The 24120-nt window shown below is 31.7% G+C and overlaps 1 protein-coding gene across 1 annotated transcript in view; it reads right to left on the bottom strand.

Annotated features, from left to right (window-relative positions):
• The window catches only part of LUZP2 (leucine zipper protein 2), a 411673-nt gene that overhangs the window by 186453 nt on the left and 201100 nt on the right, over positions 1-24120 (bottom strand). The window contains exons 2-5 of the mRNA XM_049781145.1: positions 23830-23947; positions 21234-21304; positions 17063-17144; positions 8501-8563 (exon numbers count right to left, since the gene is read on the bottom strand). Coding sequence (XP_049637102.1) covers positions 8501-8563; positions 17063-17144; positions 21234-21304; positions 23830-23947 — 334 coding nt within the window. The remainder of the gene's footprint in view (positions 1-8500; positions 8564-17062; positions 17145-21233; positions 21305-23829; positions 23948-24120) is intronic.

The following is a 24120-nucleotide window of genomic DNA, read 5'->3' as shown; positions in this document are numbered from 1 at the left end:
CATAATAGGCAAAATATCTAATTTCTAAACTTTTCCTTTAGATTCAAAGTTTTTTTAAGTTAACTTTTTAAATAACTAATAAATAACTATATATGTTAAATATTCTGTTTCTTCCATTCAGTGTCTACAATCTATGCAGAATATAGTGGCCACCAAATATTATTTCTTGTCTCTGCTTTTATCTTTTTCCCTTTTTCTCTATATTTATATTATTTATATATTTATATATATTTGAGTAACAGCTGGCAGATTAAGGAAGTATTACTATTGCATTACGTGGAGATCATATCTAGAGGCAAAGGCTCTTTGGGAGCCATGAATTGGCCCCATAAAAGAATATCCTCCAGTAAAAAATGCAAACTAGCTCTTTGACTGATCTTGTTATCCTCTTAAAATATCTTATTATAAAATGCTTCCTTCAGTTTGAATTTTATAATTATTTTAGTCCAATTTTTAAGTGTTTTAAGTGTTTTAACAATAACATGTTGTATGCTGCACACCAAAAAATAACTAATTCATACTCACTCCAAGTCAATTTTGTGTAACTGTCCTTCAATACATATATTCCTTAGAAACAGAATGTGATATTTAAAAATACTGAAAATTAAGTAATAAATGTATTGATCATATAAAGTATCTATATAAAATGTATTCCTATAGAATATGCATTACTAAAGCATCTCTATGGTCCAACATAATTGAGTAATTATTTCTCACTAGATGTAAAAATGTTATACCTTACCTTTCATAAAATGTGTACTTTTTGATGCTTAAAACATCTCTAAGCTAAATATCTGGATTAAACATGCCACAAATGTTTTAATAGTTTCATACAATGACTTTCCCAATTCATGCCCACCTAGAAATTCAGAGGAACTGTAAATAAAAAGAATCTTTGAATTAGCAATTAACTTAAATCCAAATTTTGTTTGGTTAGCATGATGTCTAAAGATGGTATTTCTATAGAGGAGAAAACAAAAATTAACCTACAGAGAGCAGTTTATATAAAGGTGGATACAGAAATCTTAAAAAAATAAAATAAAACTGTTTTTCAGGGAGCTCCAGAAATTAGGAAAAGTAAAAATTTGAATTTCCGAGAATTTTGGAGTGTGGCTTTCCTGATGCCTTGATTTTAGCCTTAGAACCTTCAGAAACACCTAAGAAAAGAGTACATTTCTGTTGTTTAAGTCATATTCACTTGTGGCCCTTTAGTGCTATGGTTCTAAAGATCCTATGATCTAAAAAGATGATGTATTAACTTCTAAAAAAAAAAAAAAACTAAGCAAAATAGACAGCCCAGAGGCCGTAGAGATGGTATGGTGATAGTGCATTTGACTTGCACGCAGAAGGACGGTGGTTCAAATCCCAGCATCCCATATGGTCCCCGGAACCTGCCAGGAGCAATTTCTGAGCATAGAGCCAGGAGTAACCCCTGAGTGCTGCCGGGTGTGCCCCCCCCAAAAAAAAGAGCCCACAAAGTTACTTATATTTCTAAAGTAATAAATTAAAAAAAAAGGGAAGGGATTGGAAAGAATAAGATAAAAAGACTGCATGGGGGTATTTAAAATAATTTCTGGCCTGACTTGGGAACACTGTATGTACTTGAATCAAACCCTAAACCAATAATCCAGAACCAATAATATGTAGGCAGCCATGAGAATCCATTTTCAGAATGAAGACCCTGAAGCACATTATAAAAAAAAATCCCATCATCTCTTGAGTGGGTTTATTGAGACAATAAATGAAAATAATTTATTTTAGAAAGGTTTAGTTACAAAAGTTAAACCTAAATGTCTCAAAATTTACAAGGGATTTATCTCTGTCAGTGATGACTGACCTTTTACTTGCTAATAGGTTTTCCTTACAATATGACTCCATCTGGTATATTGATGCAACCTTTAAAAATATATATAGACCTGTTTAACCTGATATGTTAAAAATTTTAAATAATCAAGGAATTTTATGTCATATTTTCTGTTGTTTAAATCTCAAAGGAGTTTAAGCATTTTTTAATAGAAATTAGCAAAATAGGGGCATGAGGGATAGCACAGTGGTAGGGCATTTGCCTTACATGTGGCTAACCTGGGATGGACCCAGATTTGTTTCCCAGCATCCTATATGTCCCCCAAGTCCTCCAGGTATGATTTCCGAGAACAGAGCCAGGAATAAACCCAGAGTACCACTGGATATAGCCCAAAAACAAAACAAAACAAAACAAAAATTAGCAAAATAAGGAAATGAGCATTGATATCCTAATTTTAATATAGTATTCAATGTTGAATTTTATTCAATAATTTAAAAATAGATTTAGATATAGTCATAATATATTAACAATGTATTTATATGTTATATCTTAGCCATAATTTGGGGAAGGAGAGATAGTGCTCAAAACTATTAGTCAGTGGCTCCCTGGAACTCCTATAGAAATTTGTGGTCATATGGCCAGCCTAATAATGTGAGGACTCAGGACTGCATGTTACGTAAGCACTAAAATACTGGATATAGATGGGTGGTTATCAGTGCACTGTATGGCTATAACTAGCGATGTTCAGGGGACCACATGGTGCTGGGATCAACACGGGGTGAACTGCAGAAAAAATAAGTACTTTATCTCATGTTCTGTCATTCTAGGCCTTTTAACTTACACTTTTTGTGTGTGAAATTGTTGAATTTTAATATTTTAGTGAATGTTAGATTTTAACTTCAGGGAATGAGTATCTATTATGGATAACTTTGGCCATATTATATATATATATATATATATATATATATATATATATATATATACAATTTCATGATCTAGTGGAACAAAGAAAGTGAATCTGTAATTGGAAAAACACCTACTCAAATTTTTTCAGTAAAACACTATCAAAATTGAATATCATGGACTCTAAGCCTTTACTTCCAACAAATTGTCAGTACATAGAAAGCTTCAAAATAGTGTTTCTGCAAAGTGAAACTTTTGGTGCTGTTAAACTCATATTTTCAAAAAATGTAAACACCTGGGAATTAAGTGAGCAAACTTTTATGTTTCCAAAATTTATTATTCTCTAGGAGACGACTTAGATTTTGTCAACCAGTTATTAATCTGATAATAATTATTCATTTCAGATGTTTTTCTCAAGAATCATCAACATTTTGTAGTCCTATTTTTTGTTCATAACAGTTTTATTCTACAGATAAAGTTGTTCATGATTGAGTTACATTCATACAGTGTATAACAACCTTCACTGGTGCATATTTCCCATCACTTACCGTATTTTCTGCCGAATAAGACGACTTTTGAAACAAAAAAAGTCAACGGAAAATCGGGGGTCGTCTTATACGCGGAGTATATCCCGAAAAATGTTTCAATATGCCGCTAAACGAAAATTTTCTGAATATTGCCATAAAACGAATTTTCCAACTCGATCCTGCACCAATCACTGCCAGGCTGCTTGGACCGCCTCTCTAACTCAGCCAATCCAAGCAGGCTTTTTATGCATGCAAAATGTTCTGTACCCGAATCTACACTTTAAAAAGCCTGCTCAGATTGGCCAGAGTCAGAGAGGACGTCTATTACAGTATAACCTTTGGACCTTTGCTTGTTGTGATTGGCTCACTGTAGAAGATACAGTTGCAGCACAGGAACATTCTGTCTTATACAGCAAATATAGGCCTAAACCTATGTTTTAACTGTAAAATTAGGGGGTCTTCTTATACGCCAGAAAATATGGTATGTCAACAGTTTCCCTTTCAGCCTAAATAAAGCCTTCTTCCCTCCCACCCTTCCTCTCCTGTGTGCCTCAGGGGCAGGAATTTACTTCACTCTCTCTCTTTCCCCTCTTTTCTTTCCTGACATTGTGATTTATACTACTACTTGCACTCCTTTTTTAGAAGGTTCAGCAATTTTTATATTAAAAGTTTTTTACAATTTTAAAGACTCAGCATGCTCTTTGTGCACTAAGACATTTCATCTACATAAGCCAGCTTGGGAGTTGTAGGGTTTTGTTTCATGGATTTCCCCATGATTATGCCAGTCATTTATCCACTGAGCTCTATTTCATCCCTGAGATTGAGGAGTGAGAATAAGTCCAGCCCAATGCTCTGCTGTTCTCTGAGAATGCTGATACACTGTTCAGTGACTTATTAGATTTTTTTATTAATATCTTTATTTAAACACCTTGATTACAAATATGATTGTAGTTTAGTTTCAGTCATGTAAAGAACACCCCCATTCACCAGTGCAACATTCCCATCACCAATGTCCCAAATCTCCCTCTTCCCACCCCACCCTCACATGTACTCTAGACAAACTTTCTAATTCCCTCATTCATTCACTTTGTTATGATAGTTCTCAAAGTAATTATTTCTCTAACTGCACTCAACACCACTCTTTGTGGTGAGCTTCATGTCGTGAGCTAGACCTTTCAGCCCTCCTCTCTTTTGTCTCTGAGAATTATTGCAAAAAATGTCTTTTATTTTTTCTTAAAACCCATAGATGAGTGAGACTATTCTGTGTGTATCTCTCTCCCTCTGAATTATTTCACTCAGCATAAAGGATTCCATGTACATCCATGTATAGGAAAATTTCATGACTTCATCTCTCCTGATGATGGCTGCATAACATTCCATTGTGTATATGTACCACAGTTTCTTTAGCCATTCATCTGTTGAAGAGCATCTTGGTTGTTTCCAGAGTCTGGCTATTGTAAATAGCACTGCAATAATATAAATGTGAGGAAGGGATTTTTTTTTTTTTTTTTTGGTTTTTGGGCCACACCCGATTGACGCTCAGGAGTTACTCCTGGCTATGCACTCAGAAATCGCCACTGGCTTGGGAGGACCATAAGGGACGCCGGGGGATCAAACTGCGGACCATCCTATGCTAGCGCTTGCAAGGCAGACACCTTACCTTTGTATTGTATTTCTGTGCTTCTAGGGTATATCCCTAGGAGTAGTATAGCTGGATCGTATGGGAACTCAATATCCAGTTTTTTGAGGAATCTCCATATTGCTTTCCATAAAGGTTGGACTTGATTGCATTCCCACCAGCAGTGAAAGAGTTCCTTTCTCTCCACATTCCCACCAGCACTGCTTGTTCTCATTCTTTGTGATGTGCGCCAATCTCTATGGTACCTCATAGTTTTTTTGCTTTGCATCTTCCTGATAATTAGTGATGTGGAGTATGTTTTTCATGTGCCTTTTAACCATTTGTATTTCTTCTTTGACAAAGTGCCTGTTCATTTCTTCTCATTTTTTGATGGGGTTAGATTTTTTTTCTTGTAAAGTTCTGTCAGTGCCTTGTATATTTTGGATATTAACCCCTTATCTGATGGGTATTGGGTGAATATTTTCTCCCACTCAGTGGTGAGAGGCTCTTGTATCCTGGGCACTATTTCCTTTGAGGTGCAGAATCCTCTTAGCTTAATATATTCCCATCTGTTTATCTTTGCTTCCACTTGTTTGGAGAGTGCTGTTTCCTCCTTAAAGATGCCTTTAGTCTCAATGTCCTGGTAGTCTTATTTTTATAATAAGTTTTCTCCTTAGCTACATAGATTTGTCACAGATAATAAGGCTCTAACATAAAAATTAAAACCAATTACATATTTTTCACTGATCTTTTGTTTTAATTTGAAGGGTGTACGAATAAAAGCTAACATTGTGAATGTAGAAAACTTGATCCAATTATAGAGCTGGTTATTACAGTGTGTAGAATGCTTGCCTGCTATGTGGCCAACACAGATTTGGCGCTCTGTATGATACACTTAAGTCATCCACGAATTATCCCATGTGCAGAATTCATAAGTCTGCACTGAATATGGCTAGGCATGGGCCCAGAAAACTCTAAATGAAAATTTCGTGTAATAAAAAAATAATTTTCAAAAATGTTTGAAGACACAGAACCAATATAGGCTAAAAGTGGAGTTCTTCTGTTTTTCATATTATATCCTTATATTGATAAAGATATCTTATAAGGTTTTTTTGTTTATTTGTTTGTTTGTTTTGGGGGGACCACACCCGGTGACACTCAGGGGTTACTCCTGGCTATGCTCTCAGAAATCTCTCCTGGCTTGGGGGACTATATGGGACACAGGGGGATCAAACCGCATTCCATTCTAGGCTCGCACTTGCAAGCAGACACCATACCACTAGCGCCACCGCTCAGGTCCCAACATATCTTAGAAGTTTTTATAAGAACATTCATCTGATGACTTTCAAGTCTACTTTCCATACTGGGAAAAATCACAGTTAATACTAATTTTTTAAACTTCACTGACATTCTTTTATATATTTATGTCAATGTGAGGATTTGGTAAATGAGATATAAATTGTTACAGAACAGTTTTAATCCTAAAGTTCTATGGAAGATATAACTAAAAAAACAGGGAACCAGAACCTGAAATTTGAACATCAGTTAATGTTTAATTGCATTTGAGAGAAAAATAATCTAAGACACAAATCAAATCAAAGATAAAGTCCATATAATAAAGCATATAGTAGACATATACATAGATCAATAGATAAATAATGGTGCACAGAATGTCTCAGGTTTATTTTACTAATTGAAAGAGGCAAAATGTTTTTCCCCAAGTCCACTTTCTTCAAAGCCTAAGTATACTGTCACTCTCCAATAAGTTCTTAAAATTTTCTGGACGCTCGTTGCAAAAGAAGAAGAAAACTTTTAAGATATTTGTTTTCACAGACTTTTTCAGGGAAAGTTATTCTTTAATAACTTCTTCAAACGTTTTCTTCTAAAAATTATGCAACAACTATGGAGAAACAAACACATCATCTAAACCTCTCTCAGAAATCTTTTTTTTTTTTTTTTGGTTTATGGGCCACACCCGGCCTTGCTCAGGGGTTACTCCTGGCTGTCTGCTCAGAAATAGCTCCTGGCAGGCACGGGGGACCATATGGGACACCGGGATTCGAACCAACCACCTTTGGTCCTGGATCGGCTGCTTGCAAGGCAAACACTGCTGTGCTAACTCTCCGGGCCCACTCTCAGAAATCTTATACATGTATTGTCTCCTGTGTCCATTATTGTCTTTTTTTTAATCAAGTAGCTAGTTTTTTTAAATTTATTTATTTATTTATTCATTTATTTATTTATTTATTTATTTAATCTTGATGGTAAAATCTGACCTGCACTCATAAAGTGCGAATATCAATGAGTTTCAGCCTGGGGCTTTTTAGATTTGCTTTATTTTTTGTTTATTTTGGTGGTCCTAGCTGACTGTGCTCAGGTATTACTTCCACTCTGTGCTCAGGGTTCACTCATGTATGGTTCTATGATATAGGATCCTGGCATCAAACCCTGGTTGACCATGTACAATTGTGGAACTGACTATTCTTGGTTAAAACATGACACAATTTAACTTTATAGTACAATCGTGGAAAAAGGGTTCCTTTTTAGCTAAAAGTGTGATTTTTTAAAGTATCTATTATTAAAATTAATACATGTAAATGAGTTCATAGAAAAAAGTAAGAGAGAAAGGAAGCATAATAATGTTATTCTCAGAATTCAATGTAAGTCATGATTATTTGAAATTATTCAGTAGATTTGATGCATTACATATTCATGGTTTAATAGTCCTAATTAATTGCATTTTAAAAAGAGAAATAAAACTGAAGAAATGTTGTATAATACCATAGATATTAAGATACAAAATATTAAAGCACGGTGGGTCATTCTATTTTATTTTTATCATGTTTTTACAATAGTGTCTCTATTACTATTTCAAACTTCCATTGCTGCTATCCCAAGATCCCTCCATCATACTATGACCCCTTTTCCATTAAATTCAGTGTTATACAACCTTTACCTTTCAAATATTCTAAAGAACTGTTTTTTTTTTTTTATGTGCAAGGATGAAATCTTGGTACTCATATAAGCAGGGTAAGTGCTATAAAAGTGGGCTACCTACCTAATCCTTCAATAAAAATAGCATTTATAACATGTTTATGGCAAAATTACTTCATTTTTATATTACAACAAATAATTTTAGAGTGGCTCTATCAAAAATTCAATTCATACATTTTTCTCCATGCATGTTATTGTGAACTTAGTAAATAAGTTTACGAGATAAAAATTAATGTTTTAAGGGCTGAAGAAATAGTATAGCAAATAGTATTTTTGTTTTACACACAGACTACTGAGGTCTGATCCCCAGCATCACATATGGTTCTCCAAACACTGCCAGAAGTGCAGAGTCAAAGTAAGCCCTGAACATTTCTGTATGTAGCTCTCAAATAAAAACAAAAAAAATTAGTGTTTGATATTATACTTAGCAAAACAGAATTAGAAGAAAAAATAATTAAAATATATGAAAAATCATTAACAAATCTTTATAAATGTAGGGCTCAGATGTTCTTAATTCTAAACCTTATAGTCATTCTGTACATCTGTACAGTACCCACTGAAGGTCTAATTTGTTTCTTGTTAATGCTCAAATAATGGATCAATTCTATGCATGCATGTTGATTTACATGAAATCTGTCTAAAATAATATCTTACCTCATTCTGGAGATCTCTTATCATTTTGCTCTTTCTTTCCAATTCAGTCTTTAAAAAAGTAATCTGAAAATGAATAGAACATTATAGAACATTATGCAAACTATGTTTTGAATTCATTTTTAATTTATAAATTTGATTTTGTAATGCTATAAAAATTAGTTTTATATCAACTAATATTTGAAAAGGTGAATAATTTTAGTGTCCTAAACTTTATTCTTCTAATCATATTTATATTTATAAATAGAATACTAAGATATGGCTGCATATTATCATACTCCCATCTCCTTTCATTTCTCCATAGCTCTGAGCCATATGTTTGAATATATCTCTATGTTCAAGCCATACAAGACATCTACTAGAAACACACTCTGTTTAATAAGATAAATTCTAATTGAGATTGCATGCATAGTTTAGTTCTGTTACTCTTTCCTATCTACACCTTATTATTTAATGAAAAACTGAGTAAGATTGAATTGGAATTTAGTTAGAATTAGAATTTAATTAGAATATTTACACATTTAAATATTTTGACACTCAAGCTAATATTGACATGTAGCATGATATAAAATAACACTGGCAAAGTGGTAGTATTGATCAAAGCAGTATTTATCCTTTTAAGTTTTTTTTAATTTATAACCTTCGACCAATAATTACAGTTATATTTTCAAAAACATTTTTAATTGACTACTTTGAAAATAAAGTTTTTTTAATAGTATTTGAGGCTTGAGAATTATTAAATATTTATTCACTTTGGAAACAACACAAAAAGTATTAAATCTTTTTAAAATTTATTCATTTATTTTTGTTTTTTGGGCCACATCCAGTGACACTCAGGGGTTACTCCTGGCTATGCACTCAGAAATTGCACCTGGCTTGGGGGACCATATGGAACGCTGGGGTGATAGAACGATGGTCCATTCTAGATTAGCCACTTACAAGGAAAATGCACTACAGCTGCACCACTGCTCTAGCCTCTTAAATCTTTGTTTTTAATTCTAATTTTCTTATAACATTTAAAATATGAACTCCATAAAATAATATTCTACATTTAATTTATCAATATTTTACATGTTTAACATGGAATGTTTTACAAATTTTGTAATTGATACATTTTGCAATATACCTTTACAATTTAATGTATTTTCTACTTATTTATAAAGGACTCAATTTAAATAAACTATATTATACATTTAGTTTCTTGCATCCATTTTCTGCATTCTTGTGTATGCAATTTTTGAACATCTTTGTTTATAATATTATATAAAATGTTATACCAACATTGTACTGTCTGTTTATCTCTATGTTCTTGTAACCTGATTCCCAAAGCTGGTTATGGAAACAATTGTTGATGTTCATTATAATACACATATTTGAAATTACAATGAAATGATCGAAGTGCAAATAAAATTACATATGCAATAACATCATGAGAAATATACATGCTTATTTTGACTATGTTCACATTATGATAGTTTAAAATATGAAGATAGTGAAAGATCATCCAAAATCTTGAGTTTCATTTTCTGTCTCACTAGTGACAAAGTTCAAATAGATTGATAAATCAAATGTGGCACAGAAGGACTTTAAGCCATTTAAAAACAAATGGCATTCATGCAGAGCATTTCAATAAAACCTCAGTAAATTTTCAACTAAGTATTTTATTAGTAATAATTATATTGATTATTTAGAGTTTTTTTATTTTATCGTCATCTTCATTGAACAACATTTTGTTTCTCTGAATATGCTACTATTAATGTAATATGATAACATTTGTATATCTTTAGACTTTTGTTTAATTTGGTATTATATAATATCCATAAATATCAAATATGTTAAAATAATGGAAATAAAACTAGAGAGATAGAACAGGGATTGAGGTATTTGCATTGTAAATAATTACTCAGTCTTGGGGTCCTTAGCTACACAGTCCTCTGAGCATTGCCAGGATTGGTTATTTTGACTAAGGAATAAGACATGGGCACCCATGGGACAGGAGAGATAATCTGGAGTTAGGGCATTTGCCTTGTATGCAGAAGGACAGTGGTTCATATCCTGGAAACCCATATGGTCTCCTGAGCCTGCCTGGAGCGATTTCTGATTATAGAGCCAGGAGTAACCCCTGAACACTGCTGGCTCTGACCCAAAAACCAAAAAAAAAAAAAAAAGACATGGACACCTATGATGTTTTTCAAAAAGAAGACAAATAAATTAATTAAAAAGATAATCATGTAGATTTGTCAATAATATGGGTATGCGTTTAGAGGGGACAAGATAAGAATGTTAATATTCAATACTAATAAATACTCAGTACATTTATAAAACAATTTTTGAGAACATAGTTATAGAATTTCTGAAAAAATAAACAACACTTACAAATAACTATGAAACATTTCTTAGAGACAGAAAATGCCAAATTTTTCTTTAATTAAAGGACTGAAAACAAACCAATTATTTGTAATGAAACTCAAAGCTTGAAATTAATTCTTGTCTTTAAAGTGTAATTATATATCATTTAAGCAAGCTAGTGCATTAAAAATTACAACAATAGTGAAATCCATCCGATAAGCATTGATATCTTTAATTACTGTGGCTATACCTGAGAATTCATTCATCCTTGCATGATGTTTGAAAAATTGGGCAGATTAAACTGTTTATGAATAAGAATGTCTTTGTATTCATTATGCATATTGTTATAGTTAACTTTTAAAACTGTGTTTTACTTATATTTAAAGAAGACTACCTTTCATATTACTAAAATAAGCAATATGATCTTTAATTTTAATTATTTTAAATAGATTTTCCAAATAAGGTGATGATATATTTGTAATAAATTTTGTTTAAAACATTCTACTATTTTTATATATTTATTTTGGAGAAAGGTTTGGAGGCCTCTGAGCTTCTACACTCTAAAATAATTTATGGTGATTTTCAGAGAACCACAGATACTGCAGGCAATTGAACTAAGACGGGTGACCTGTAAGGGAAGCACTTCATCTGTAGTTTCTATTTTGTTATTTCTAGCTCACACTTAGTGTACATTGTATTTTATTGGTAGTTTTATAACACACTTCACTTTTCTTGTTATTTTTGCCTTTTTATATTTTATTTAATTTATTAAAACCATTGTGATTTCCTAAGTACTTTATAGTTTTCAGACATATAATGAATGAATCAGGGCCTTTCCCACCATTAATGTCGACCTCATTCTACCAGTATTCTCCAAGTGCATCCTAAATCACCACCTTTTACCCCATAGTCTGCTAGTATAACAGGCCCATTTTAAATTAGATTGTTAGAGGTTGGGTCTCTTACTCTGATTGCTGTTGACCTTGCTTTGATTATGAATTCTGTCCTTTATTATTTCTACCAATGCACCTAGAGACAACTTAGTCCCTAGCTCCTATTATTTCATATTTGTGTTTCTCCTACTCAGCTCAGTTTCTTTCCTTCTCATTGTTATACTCTGGGGCTAAGGGTGTTTGAGACAACTCCCATTTAGACCATTAAATTGCTTCATGCATATATTATAAATGTCATATATAAGTAATAATCTGTATTGTTCTTATTCTTCTGGCTTACTTCATTTTAATGTATTTTCCAGTTCCATTCATGTTGCAGTACACTGCATGATTGCATCGTACCTTACAGCTATTTAGTATTTTCCTTTGTAAATCTACTACATGGTCATGATGTATTCTTCATATTTTGGACATCTAGATTGACTCCAAGTCTTAGCTATTGTACTGAGTACTGCATTAAATAGCAGTGTGATTACATCCTTTTAGATAAATATTTTTGTCTTGATGATAGGTTTCTAAAAGTGGGATAGTTGGGTCATATGACAGCTCAATTTTGAGTTTACTTCATACCTTTATCCATTAATTTCTATCTCATTTTTTCTTTAGGTAGAAATTCTACAGAATAAAAAGATCAAGTTTGGTGCTGTAGCAAGGGTGTTAAATGTGCAGTATTCAGGAAGGGTACCCAAAAATCTTGATGTGCATAATCTGCTCTGAGGAATGTTTTATAAATTTTGCATTAAATTTTCCAATATGAGGTAAAAAGAAGGCATTCATGTGTATTTATGTTTGAGAGAGAGAAAGAGATAGAGTCAGACAAACAGGCAGACAGCGAGACAGTGAGACAGAGACAGAATCAGAGATAGAGACAGAGAAAACAGTCTGTTTTCTAGTTCTGATGTTCATTTACCTGAAGTGTAAGAAAATGTAACTTTCTACTTTTTAGTAATGGTAAGCTTGGTCAGATTCTTGTCAAGAATATGTCAAGTGGATAATTCTCTTAAATTGCCAGCAAACCTAAGGGAGAAACAAGCTTCTAACTTTAAGACTGCCAAATTGTACTATTTTATAAAGCCATTGTAGTCTTTTATAGCCTCATTTGTAATTCATCTTCCTTCTCTTCTCACAGAAAAGACCAGCAAAGAAGGTAAGTTGCTATTTCTTATCGACACTGTACGTGGTGGTAGTTTAGACTCCCCTTCTAGTGTCTTAGATGGAAGAATTGATCACCTACGTTATGATATTTGATAATTATTTTTCTGAGGCAAAGTAATGGCTTTGTATAATTGTCTTTTCAAAAGAGAAGAGAATTTGGTATTATCTCATAGAATGCAATTATATACAATTTATAAATTTTATTATTTATAAATTTATTTATATATTTTATATTTATATTTATATTTATAAATTTATAAATATTATTTATTTATTATTATTTTATATGCTTAAATATCTTTCTTCATTATATTAAAGTATAGCCGCTTCTTACTCATTCTATGAACATAGACAATGCACAATATATTGCCCGCAATTTATAGATATATTATGTAAACATAAATTTAAATGAAAAAAATCAAAATAAAATTTAAAAAAGGAAAGGCTGTATAAAATTAATAAAACTAATGTTGCTATAAAAAGTATCTCAGCTATATATTAAATATTAATAGTATTTCACTAATAGTAAAAATAAGGTTGTATTTAGTGTTTAATGCTGAAAGACAAAAACTGACTCTATGAATGAAGATCGTTATAGCTTCCCGGGGCTATTTAATATTTCAAGAACAGATATTGGAAACTCATGTCATAGTATTCATAAGTTGTATAACATTTTTTTGTTTGGGAGAGCCATACCTGGTAGTTTTCAGGGGTTACTTTTAGCACTGTACTCAGAAATCATTCTTGGCAGGTTCGGGGTCTATATGAAATACTGAGATCGAAACTTGGGTTGACTGCTTTCAAGATAAATATCCTATATACTGTGCTATAGCTCTGTCCTTGTAACAAAAATTTTTAAATGAAAAAAACTGAGATTGTTAATACTCTATTCTGGTTTTAAAAATAGGTCATATGGGATTGCAAAGGTTCCTCAGTGGAAGGGTGTTTGCCTTGCGTGCGGCTGATCTAGGACCTTCCGTGGTTCAGTCCCTAGGCATCCCATATGGTCCCCCAAACCAGGAATGATTTCTGAGCACAGAGCCAGAAGTAACCCCTGAGTGTCACTGGTTGTGTCTCCTCCGTAAAACCCCCAAATTAGGACATATTATTTTAACCTATTTTACTTATTTCACATTTCTTATTTCTTACTATATTAAGAGGTGATAAAAGATTTAAATAAATACAAAAAGTTTTAGTAATAGTTAATGATAATTATTCCATATTGACACCATGTAATTTTAAGACATACTATAATTTAATTAATTGATTATATTATTTTGATTTTTGAACCACATATGGCAATGTTCATGACTTACTCCTGGTTATTTGTTCAAAGTACGCTCCAAGTTGTGACATGTATCGAATATAAGTTAGTTTCATTCAAGGCAAAAAACTTTCCTGTAGTACTATCTCTCTAGTCATATGCTTTTGTAATTAAACATTATGCTTAACATTTTACATGCATTTGGTTTATGAAATCATTGATTAATGTAGATAGTGAAATTAATATATTCCTCATAATAAAAACATTATACATTTAGTTTCCCTGAATTCATTCAGCTAAGAAATGATAGAACATTGAAAAAGAAAGGTTGGAGGCATGGTATGAATTTAGAATTTAATATTTATTTCAAGCCATATTTAGGAATATTTAGGAAACTTATGTAGGCTATTTTAGTGAGGAATTGCATCCTAAACATGGTGTTTATGCAGCCCCATTGTGCTAAGCATCACTTGGGTCATATGGCAATACTGGAGACACCTAGGGCCACAATGAATGGTTCTTTGAAGTACTTTAATAATTATGATTAGAAATGCTACATACGAGGTGGTGCCAGGGACTTAATTCTGATCTGTTACATGCAAAGCATGTGCCTATATTTCTATACTATTTCTCCCTCCATTTTATTTAAATTTGAACTTTCTTCCAGATTTTGTATATCAAGAAATCTGCAGATATTAAAATTATTTTTCAAATTCACAGAGGTAACAAATGGCAGAAAGAAGGCTCTTATTCTGGAGAACGTGGCATACTCGTGAGTAATGATTTTTAATATCTTCTGTAATTTTTCTGGTTCAGTTGAGTTTTTAATTTTTCAGAAGAATTTGTGGACAGACATCTTTTCTCAGGATTCAATGTTGATCCATAGCAATAGGACTGTAGGTCCGCTGACATGACTTAAATCAAAAATGATGTACTAGACCAAAATCTTTCCATTTGTATTTGTAATTATTTATCCTTTGTTCAAGATATTTCTGATATTTGAGTATGGTAATTTTGGCTTATGCTCACTCAAAATTTGGAGATTTCTTCTTTTTAGGTATTAGATACAGCATGCATAATTAAGGGTAGAATCTCAGATTTATGCTTTGTTTTCCTTTCACTACAATCAAGTAAATTACTTTGTTGAGCTTTATTTTTTTCAATAAGCAGCCATTAAAGAGCCAATAATTTGTTGCTTTTTTGAGAGGATGGAATATCTGAGTGTTTCTATAATTAGTTCTAATTTCTATTATTTGTGATTACTTAAAAAATCCAAGTTAAATGTAACTGATCGGTGTAGAAATGGGATTGTAATTAGAGCTCCTTAGTAGACTGGGTCAACTTTCAAGGTGATAAATTTATATGCCTGCACTGAAAACATGTTTAATTGCTTTCTAAGTAGCATCTGTTGTCCAGAGTCAGACTTGAGAAAAAAATTTTAGGTGAGCATTGAGTTTTATCAGGATATAGCAGAGAAGTATCTTATATTAAAAAGGAATTAATTTTTATCTGTGAAACTCAACAATAATTAGTAGGAAGTCTGCTTCATGTAGCAAGATGCAGATAATGCTGACACAGTGAACTGTGTTTCAGAGGGAAAAATACATAAATTCTTATTCAAATAAGTAGGTAGGAGATAGTTTGACAGTCCTTAGAGGTAACTGACCTTTCTGGTGACTCTGTATTGTTTTCTAGCTTTCCAATGTTTTGGCATTAACCCAACAGTTATTATAGATTTAACCTTGTTTTGGATATACCAATGATATACTTTATTTCCCTATTCTTCTTCCCCCAACCGAAGTATTGTTCACATGGCTAAATCATATATTCAGGTACTAACTAATCAAACCATTTTGCAACCTCAGAGTCCTTTTTATAGGGTAAGTATATCACAGATCATCATACAACCAACAGATCAGGTAGGACCTATACTAAGATAAGACAATTTCATTGATCCCAGAATTCTAATGCTTTTTAAAATCACTTCTGTTGGCCTTTTAGAAGCCTGTATAGCCTGAATATCTCATTTCTTATCACAAAACCTGTAACATAATTTGTCTCTACAAACCTCAAACCTCCAAGTTTTTCCCTAATGCTTTCCTACATGGTATCCTGCATGCATCATGATTATACCTGTTGGGAGCTGTCACAAATGATCTTTTCACTTATATACATTAACTTATTCTGTGGGCCTTATATACTTTTAATTTTTTAATAAATACACTATGGATATATTAAATTCCAGATATAGAAGACAAGTTGCCCATAAATGAATCATAACCTGGATCTTACGAAAATGGAAAAAATCTAGTATTGGTATCAAAATCATGACTACTATTATTCCTGATTATAGGAAAATTTAATTATAACAATTAAAATGTAGTAATTAAGGAATGTACTTTTTGAGAGAAAATATGTAGAAGTTTTGCTCTTAAATCTTGTGTGTATATATAGGAATAATACTCAAAGTTGATTTAATAAGCAAATGATGAGGTTTTTTACATGTGAAAAATGTATTCCATGAATGTAGATATGATTTAGATATCTATGCAGATTAACTCATTAGTTTTTATTTAAATATCATTTGGACTCATTGACATAGGCATTTTTATATACTTGTATGCACTCTTAATACATAAATGAGGTCTTAAGAGACCAATAAAACAAGTATCACACAAATCTTTTCTTGGAATAAGCTAAACAAATTTCTTTTTATTTTAATGATCCTTACAACTACATATTCTCTACTGTACTTAACTTTTATAGATGTATGTGTTCCATTATTATTTTAGGAATTTATAATTTTACAACACAAAGCAATGGACATACAAAAGAAACACTTACAGTAGTTTGTTGTTTTTCTACTTTCTCATTTGCGTCTTTAAGTTGCACTTGCAGGGTTTCATGAAGAGACTTCAACTGTTCTCTTGTTCAGTTGAAAATTGCAAAAGAGACATGATATAATTTTTAGTTATTTCCTCTTAAGAGGTTATATTGTTTTCTCATATTTAGGAAACACATAACTAGAATTATATAGACTCAGAAGTACACTTAGTAGATAATATCTCAGTATTATGATAACAAAAACATTCTCTCCAATTCAAGAATTTATAACAAGATGTTTTTATGGAAATTATTCTGCTATTGTGTCTTAAAGAATTCTACTCTGTAAGTCATCAGCGTGCAGTTTAGTGGGTTAAATCAATTTTATTCAATTCAAGATAAAAATGGCAGTTTTAGTCACAAAATGCCAAAGTGGAACTTGTGGGTTAAAAACAATATTAACTTAAGCTACAAATCGATTAATTCTGAATTTCAGTAGTTTAAAACATTTATGAAACCTGAGATTTTATTTTTTTGTTTTTTTGGGCCACATCCGTTTGATGCTCAGGGGTTACTCCTGGCTAAGTGCTCAGAAATTGCCCCTGGCTTGGGGGGACCATATAGGACACTGGGGGAACAAACCGCGGTCGCAATCTTTCCTTGGCTAGTGCTTGCAAGGCAGATACCTTACCTCTAGCGCCACCTCGCCAGCCCCGAAACCTGAGATTTTTAAACTAATTTATAAATAGTGACAAAAATGTCTATACATATAAACACCTATCTCAAGATAACTAATGCATATAGAACTTGTATCTATTATTAAACATTTAAATATTTCTTTAAACACGTACATATTTAACATTTATAATTTTAACAAATATATTACTAAGCCAAGATTTTTATTGTATAAGTTAATAAGATAATGTAGAATCATATAACACTAATAGCACCCTTTGATTAATCACTAAAATATAGGTTGTATTTTGTCAGAATATTATGGTTTCAAAAAACTTTAAAAGATATATATATATAAAATGTTATACATAAAAATTTCATATATGCTCTATATAAATTATAATTACAAAGACACTCAAGTAAACCATTTTTCTATTTCTTTTCCATTCTCATATAAAACACATATGCATGCACCCCTTTCTAGCTTGACAAAAAGAAGTCGCTCTGTATATAGCCTCATAACTCAGTGTCTACATTCTACAAGTCTAGTTCAAAACTACAAAGAAACTAATTAGTTTTTTTGGTTCTAATTCTCAGAATTAATTTTGATTAATCATTAAAATTCTATTGATTAAAACTATCTCTGATCCAATTAAGCATGACTTTATTGAAAAAATGACTATAGATTATGGGTAAACAGAATTTAAGATGACAAAAGTCATTAATTGAAACTTTGGTTATAGATGTGGTGTTAACAGGAAAATTGTATGCACCATACTTTAAATCATGATTTTTCGATATAAACAGGCCACATTTCTTTGTGCTAATCTTTTTTTAGGGTGTGGGTGGGGCAACACCCAGTGGAGCTCAGAAATCACTCCGGAGACAATATGGGATGCCAGGGATCAAATCTAGGTTCATCCAGGTGGGCCACATGCAAGGTGAACACGCTACCACTGTGCTATTGCTCTGGCAGCCATGTTTCTTAAAGATACACAACAGTATAACCATAAAATTCCAAAAGCAGCGTAATAGTGAAATAGATCCATATAACTGAGTTGGGGGCAGGAGTAGAGGGAGTCAGAAAAGGGACACTGGAGAAGGTGATGGTGTTGATATTGTGTCCATAAAAAACCATTATCTATAATACTGTAAACCAAAAGTAAAAAATTAATTAAAAAATTAAGGGGCTATTTATAGTTAGGAATGTAGCCAAATGACTCTCTTTAAATAGTCATGGGTCCCACGGGATAGAATAGGGCTTAAAGTTCCTTGAATGAATCCAAATCAGTTTGAATCTGGCATCACATATAATCAGGCCATCAACACTGCCAGGAACAATTCCTGAACATAGAACCAGAAGTATGCTCAGCATATAAATTCAAAATTACAACTGTCAAATAATTTGTTATTAATCTCTTTTTAATTTTGAAATAATTTCAATATTTAAGAGCTTTAAATTTTCTAAGATGTCATATTCTTTTATTCTTATATTTTAATAAAAAATAGCCTCTATATTCAAATAATTATGAATTTAATAAACACATAAATATAAATAATCATGAGTAATTATCAAAAGTATTTTATTGTAAGATTCTTTTAATACATTAGCTAGAGTTGCAATTTGTTAATTTTTACAACAAGGCTAACATATATTATACACAGTAGACATTTTATTGCAGGGGACAGAAACTTTGTTGTTTGTGGCTAGTGGCTTTCAGGAGATCATGCTGACTTAAGGAGGAAATCCAAGGTTTCCACAACAAAATATTCATTTTAGTCTTTCAAGGTTTCTATTTGGTTTCAAGAAAGGTATTTCCAATTTTGGATGAAACTCTGAAGTTTAACTGCCAACAAATAAGTTACATTTGATTCCTTCTGTCAAGTACATGGCCTGTCATCTAGTTTGTATACTAAATGTTTGTATAATTATCTAAAATTCTTAATAAGCTTAGACATGTTTGTCTCAGTTTCCTGGCTTTGTGTTCAAAGCAGCGGTTCCATAATATAATTTAAAAATTAGCAACCAACTAATGATTTTTTATTTTGTTTTGTTTTGCTTTGTTTTCTTGCTTTAGGTCTATCTCCTCACTTTCATTTCTCCTGTGAAGAAGGAAAGCTGTCTTCCCAGCTCTTCACAACATGGTCCTCTCTGGGCACTGTCCCATCTTCTCTAAGCCATCTTTCCTCACACCAGTCTGTCTCTTTATTTCTATGCTGAACACTGCTGGCAGAGTATTTCCCCTAAATTACTTTAATTATGTCAATCTCCTACAGAGCTACATCAAATGGGTTTTCTATGACTTTTGGCTCAAGTTCGCTTAAGATTTTCAATGCAGCTACTTCTCTGCATCAGTGTTCTATTTTGTAAGGATATGTCAAAAATCTGGAGGAGCTGTTGTTTGTCATCCCCATCTGTGCATGCAGCTTTCCTTTCTCATTTACCCAGACTCCCTCTGTCTTCCTTAGTCACCATGTCCTCCTATCCAGATGTTATATCTATTTCTAAGATCTTCATTCATTACTATTTACAAACATAGAAAGTCCAACATTATTTTCAATGGAACTATATTGACCAGTTTTATCTATGTGAGCATTTGTTCACTTGAGTGAACGGTAAGTGCATGTATAACATACAAAGGTTATATGTATAACATACAAAAGTGTTCAGATTGAAGATTTATTTCAAAGAAAAAAATTGGGGGGGGAGTTACTTTAATTTAAAATATACATTTATAGCTTAACATATTTTCATTTAATAGTCAATGAATGACTCTGCACTTAGTATTAATGGACATCATTCTCAAAACTCAAATATATGTACTGTGAATTTCTGGGACAAGTGAGAAAATAAAAGATGAGAAGTGATGACCATGTAGTGAGTGTTCATAAATGTTTAAACAGATTTTTGCTTGGTATTACATAAATGAATATAGAAGGCCATATTATTTTATGACACAGAAGATCTGGTTCTAGTGCAAATAACTCATAACAATTTATTCAAGTAAGTTGAGAAACTTTTCTATGACATGAAAATAATATATTTGAGTTAACTATAATGATGGTGTAAGAAACTATATGAAGTATCAAGAAGAATAAGTAGTAAACTGATATGAATACTATTTTATAGTAAAATGACTGGGTTTTATGAGAAGTAATTTTGTGTATATTTTAAAAATGCATATTATTCTAACACATATCACTCTCAAAACTAAGCAAAACATCCTGATCTCTTATTTATAAATGCCTTATTACTAGGTTTATTTCATGCATTCTATGTTCAGCATAGATCTGATTATACTAGATCCACTTTATTCAATATTATTGGGTCTACTATTAGGCGAGTTTCTCAGGTAACTAATTATTAATACCACAGAAGAATGTAATATAGAACTTACATTCAGTGTATATAAGAATATAAGTGTATGCATTTAGATAAAAGCACATTCATGACATGTAAATGGATGGAGTTTGAAATTATAGAAAAAATAAATGGTGATAAAAACATAAATCTTACCTTTGTTTATTACCTATTTCCAGAAGTCTGTGAACATTAATTATGGAATATTTTTCTTCATTTCTGAGAGACTGGTAAGAAAAGAAGAAAAAATATTATTCAGGTGTGAGTGTAATATAACTTTAGTATTGGCTTCAACGCATAAAATGTAACTTACTGCCTGGATCTGAATGTGCAAACAAAGCCTTCCTAACTTTGAGGAATCCAGCAGGATTTGATAACAATTCTAGCATGTGTTATAAGTTAGGTGAAAGAGAACAAGCTGAGTCTTGGCCTTTAGGTTAGATGGAAAAAGTGTTGTCTAATTATCTTGGTCTTTTTATAAGTAAATATAAAATATATTCTGCTCTTTATTTGAAGTTTTGCTGCATTACTTTGCAAGGGTATTAAACCAGCCCTGGCAGCATAATTTCTATAAATATAAGGAGACATAAAAGTCTTGCTTTGTTGCTTGGTTATGCTAAATAATAACCCTCTCAAGATCAAAGCAGTCAAATGCCATGCCCTTCTTTGGATCAGTCTGTTTATTTTTCATGAATAATGTATTAGAATGAACAGAAAAATTAAAGGCATGTAAAACTGTGAGTGAGCTATATAAAGTGGCAAGGAAAAAAGAGAACTCATTCAGTATTTATCTAATCTGGCAATTCAGCGTTCACAGACAAGTAAACAGAAAAGTGAGCATAGCTTTTCCAGTTAAAGTATCTGTACTGTGAAGTCTCCCATAAGAACTTTCTTATTTGTATTCAATAAACTATTTAAGAGGGTAACCTATCTTCCTTGATATTAAAAGTTGCAACTAAAAAGCAACTTGGGCAGTAGGGAGCAAACAATAATAGCATACATGGCAAACATTTTGTTTACTTAATATTTATTTAAGAAATATCTATTATGAATTATGCATTGAGCTGAACAAAGACTTGTCATCTGCCTTTATAAATCTTTTAAGATAATGCCAAAACAAATATTTTTTCTAGAATAAACAGCTTTCTGACAGAAATGAAGTTGGCAATGCATCTGAAGAGGAAAAATTCCCAATTGAGGGACAAGTCATTTTTAGAAAGACCCAATACAGTAATTCTGATAGTTTAGAAAAGTAGTTTCCCGAGAACTAGAGGGAATAGACACCAATATAAGGATTAATAGCTCACTTTGAAATATGGTCCTATGATTATGTTCAGTCAATGAATATAAAATGTAACTTGGTTGAGTAGTAAAGGTGTTTGCCTTGCTTCCTGCTGACCCTGGTACTACATAGAGTACTAACAGGATCTTTCCTGCGCAAAGAAGCAATAATAGTTCCTAAGTACCTTTCATGTACCCCACCAAATATATCATCTGCTATAAAAAATCCTTCTGTTTTTCTGAAGTGAAAATTGATATTAAGTATGTACTATTTCCAGCAGTACCTAAAATTCACAGGGTATAAAAGATGTGCAAAATTATGTAGTAAAAGTACAATACAAATACACGCACTTATTTATTCACATCTACTGCAGTGTAGAGTTAAATGGTAGTGGAAACCTTACAAAATTAAGAATTTAAATATATGAAAAGAAATAGAAAAAAATTGTACATATATATAGGGGTCAGAATGGTATTAAGTTACAAGGTCTATGCATTTATTTATTATTTTCTCCAGCAGGATAAGGAAACTAGGCAATACTTTGTGGAAATTACTCTTGGTTCTTTGTAAGAATAAAAACTATATGCCTATTAATTAATATTAATTAAAAGCTTATTTAATATAAGAAGTTGACAGTGTAAAATAAATTGTTTTTACTCACTAGTGTGATCACCAGGAGAATAAAAGTTTAAAATTATGTTAAATTAATATTATTTAGAGGGTTTGTTAGAAAGAAGATAGAATCACAACATTCAAACTCTGATTACTTTGTGACATTTAAAAGTAAAACTTCTTTAAGCATAATTCTTAATGTATTTCAAGAAAACATAAAGCATTCTATTGTAGATGTAATGATAAGAATAATTTTGAATCATCAATACACATTGATTTTTATGTCTTTAATGTACTACATAAATACAAAATTTGAATCAAATGCTAATATATACTGCAAGATATTTTAGATATTTCCCTTATCAGATATATATCTTAGGTTTTGTTTTAGAATCTGATTTCTTCATATAATAAAATATTCACAGAATGACACTCTCCATTTAAATATTTACTCATTTAATAATGAGTATTAATATAGAATCTTCAGAACAAATCTATGTGAAACTAAAATTCTTTTCCAGAAATAATACTCACATGCATTTAAGTCTTAGTTATAATTAATTTTCATCACTTTATGATAATAAAAATGTACAATCGGATCAAATTGAACTACAAATTATAGAAAATTAATAGCCTTGCCCAGCACTCAATTTTCTCATTCATAAAAATAAAAATGGAACTAATTCCTAAACTGAATTTCAAGAGGCATCTCTTTCCAAAGTTCAAATAATAATACATAACTACATGGTCAAGTGCACAATTACATTCAGAACTGCTGTAAAGTGCAAGAGTTTTTACATGTTATATCACAAAGATAAAAAGTAACTTTTCTCCAAGGAAAAATATATTTCATTTCACCTGAAGGTTGCTTTTAATTCCCACAAGGTCTCTTGAAGTCTTTGCCATCTCATGGAGAATGCTGCTTCTCTCCTTAGCGATTTCTTTTAGCTTCTTTTCTAGATCTTTATAGTTCTGTCTAACACAGAAAGAAAAGCCATGAGAATCCCTTAAGTGTTTCTTTTTTCCATTTGATAGTTATTCTCATATTAATGTCGAGATTAATTGTAACTTTAATTACTAGGGTTTCTGTTTTTATTCTTTCATTATCCAATTGGAGAAAATAAAAAAATATAAAAGATTATTTGCATT

Source organism: Suncus etruscus, chromosome 9 (assembly GCF_024139225.1).
Source record: "Suncus etruscus isolate mSunEtr1 chromosome 9, mSunEtr1.pri.cur, whole genome shotgun sequence".
Taxonomy (NCBI): Eukaryota; Metazoa; Chordata; class Mammalia; order Eulipotyphla; family Soricidae; genus Suncus; species Suncus etruscus.
This window is presented reverse-complemented; position numbering and strand designations above follow the sequence as displayed.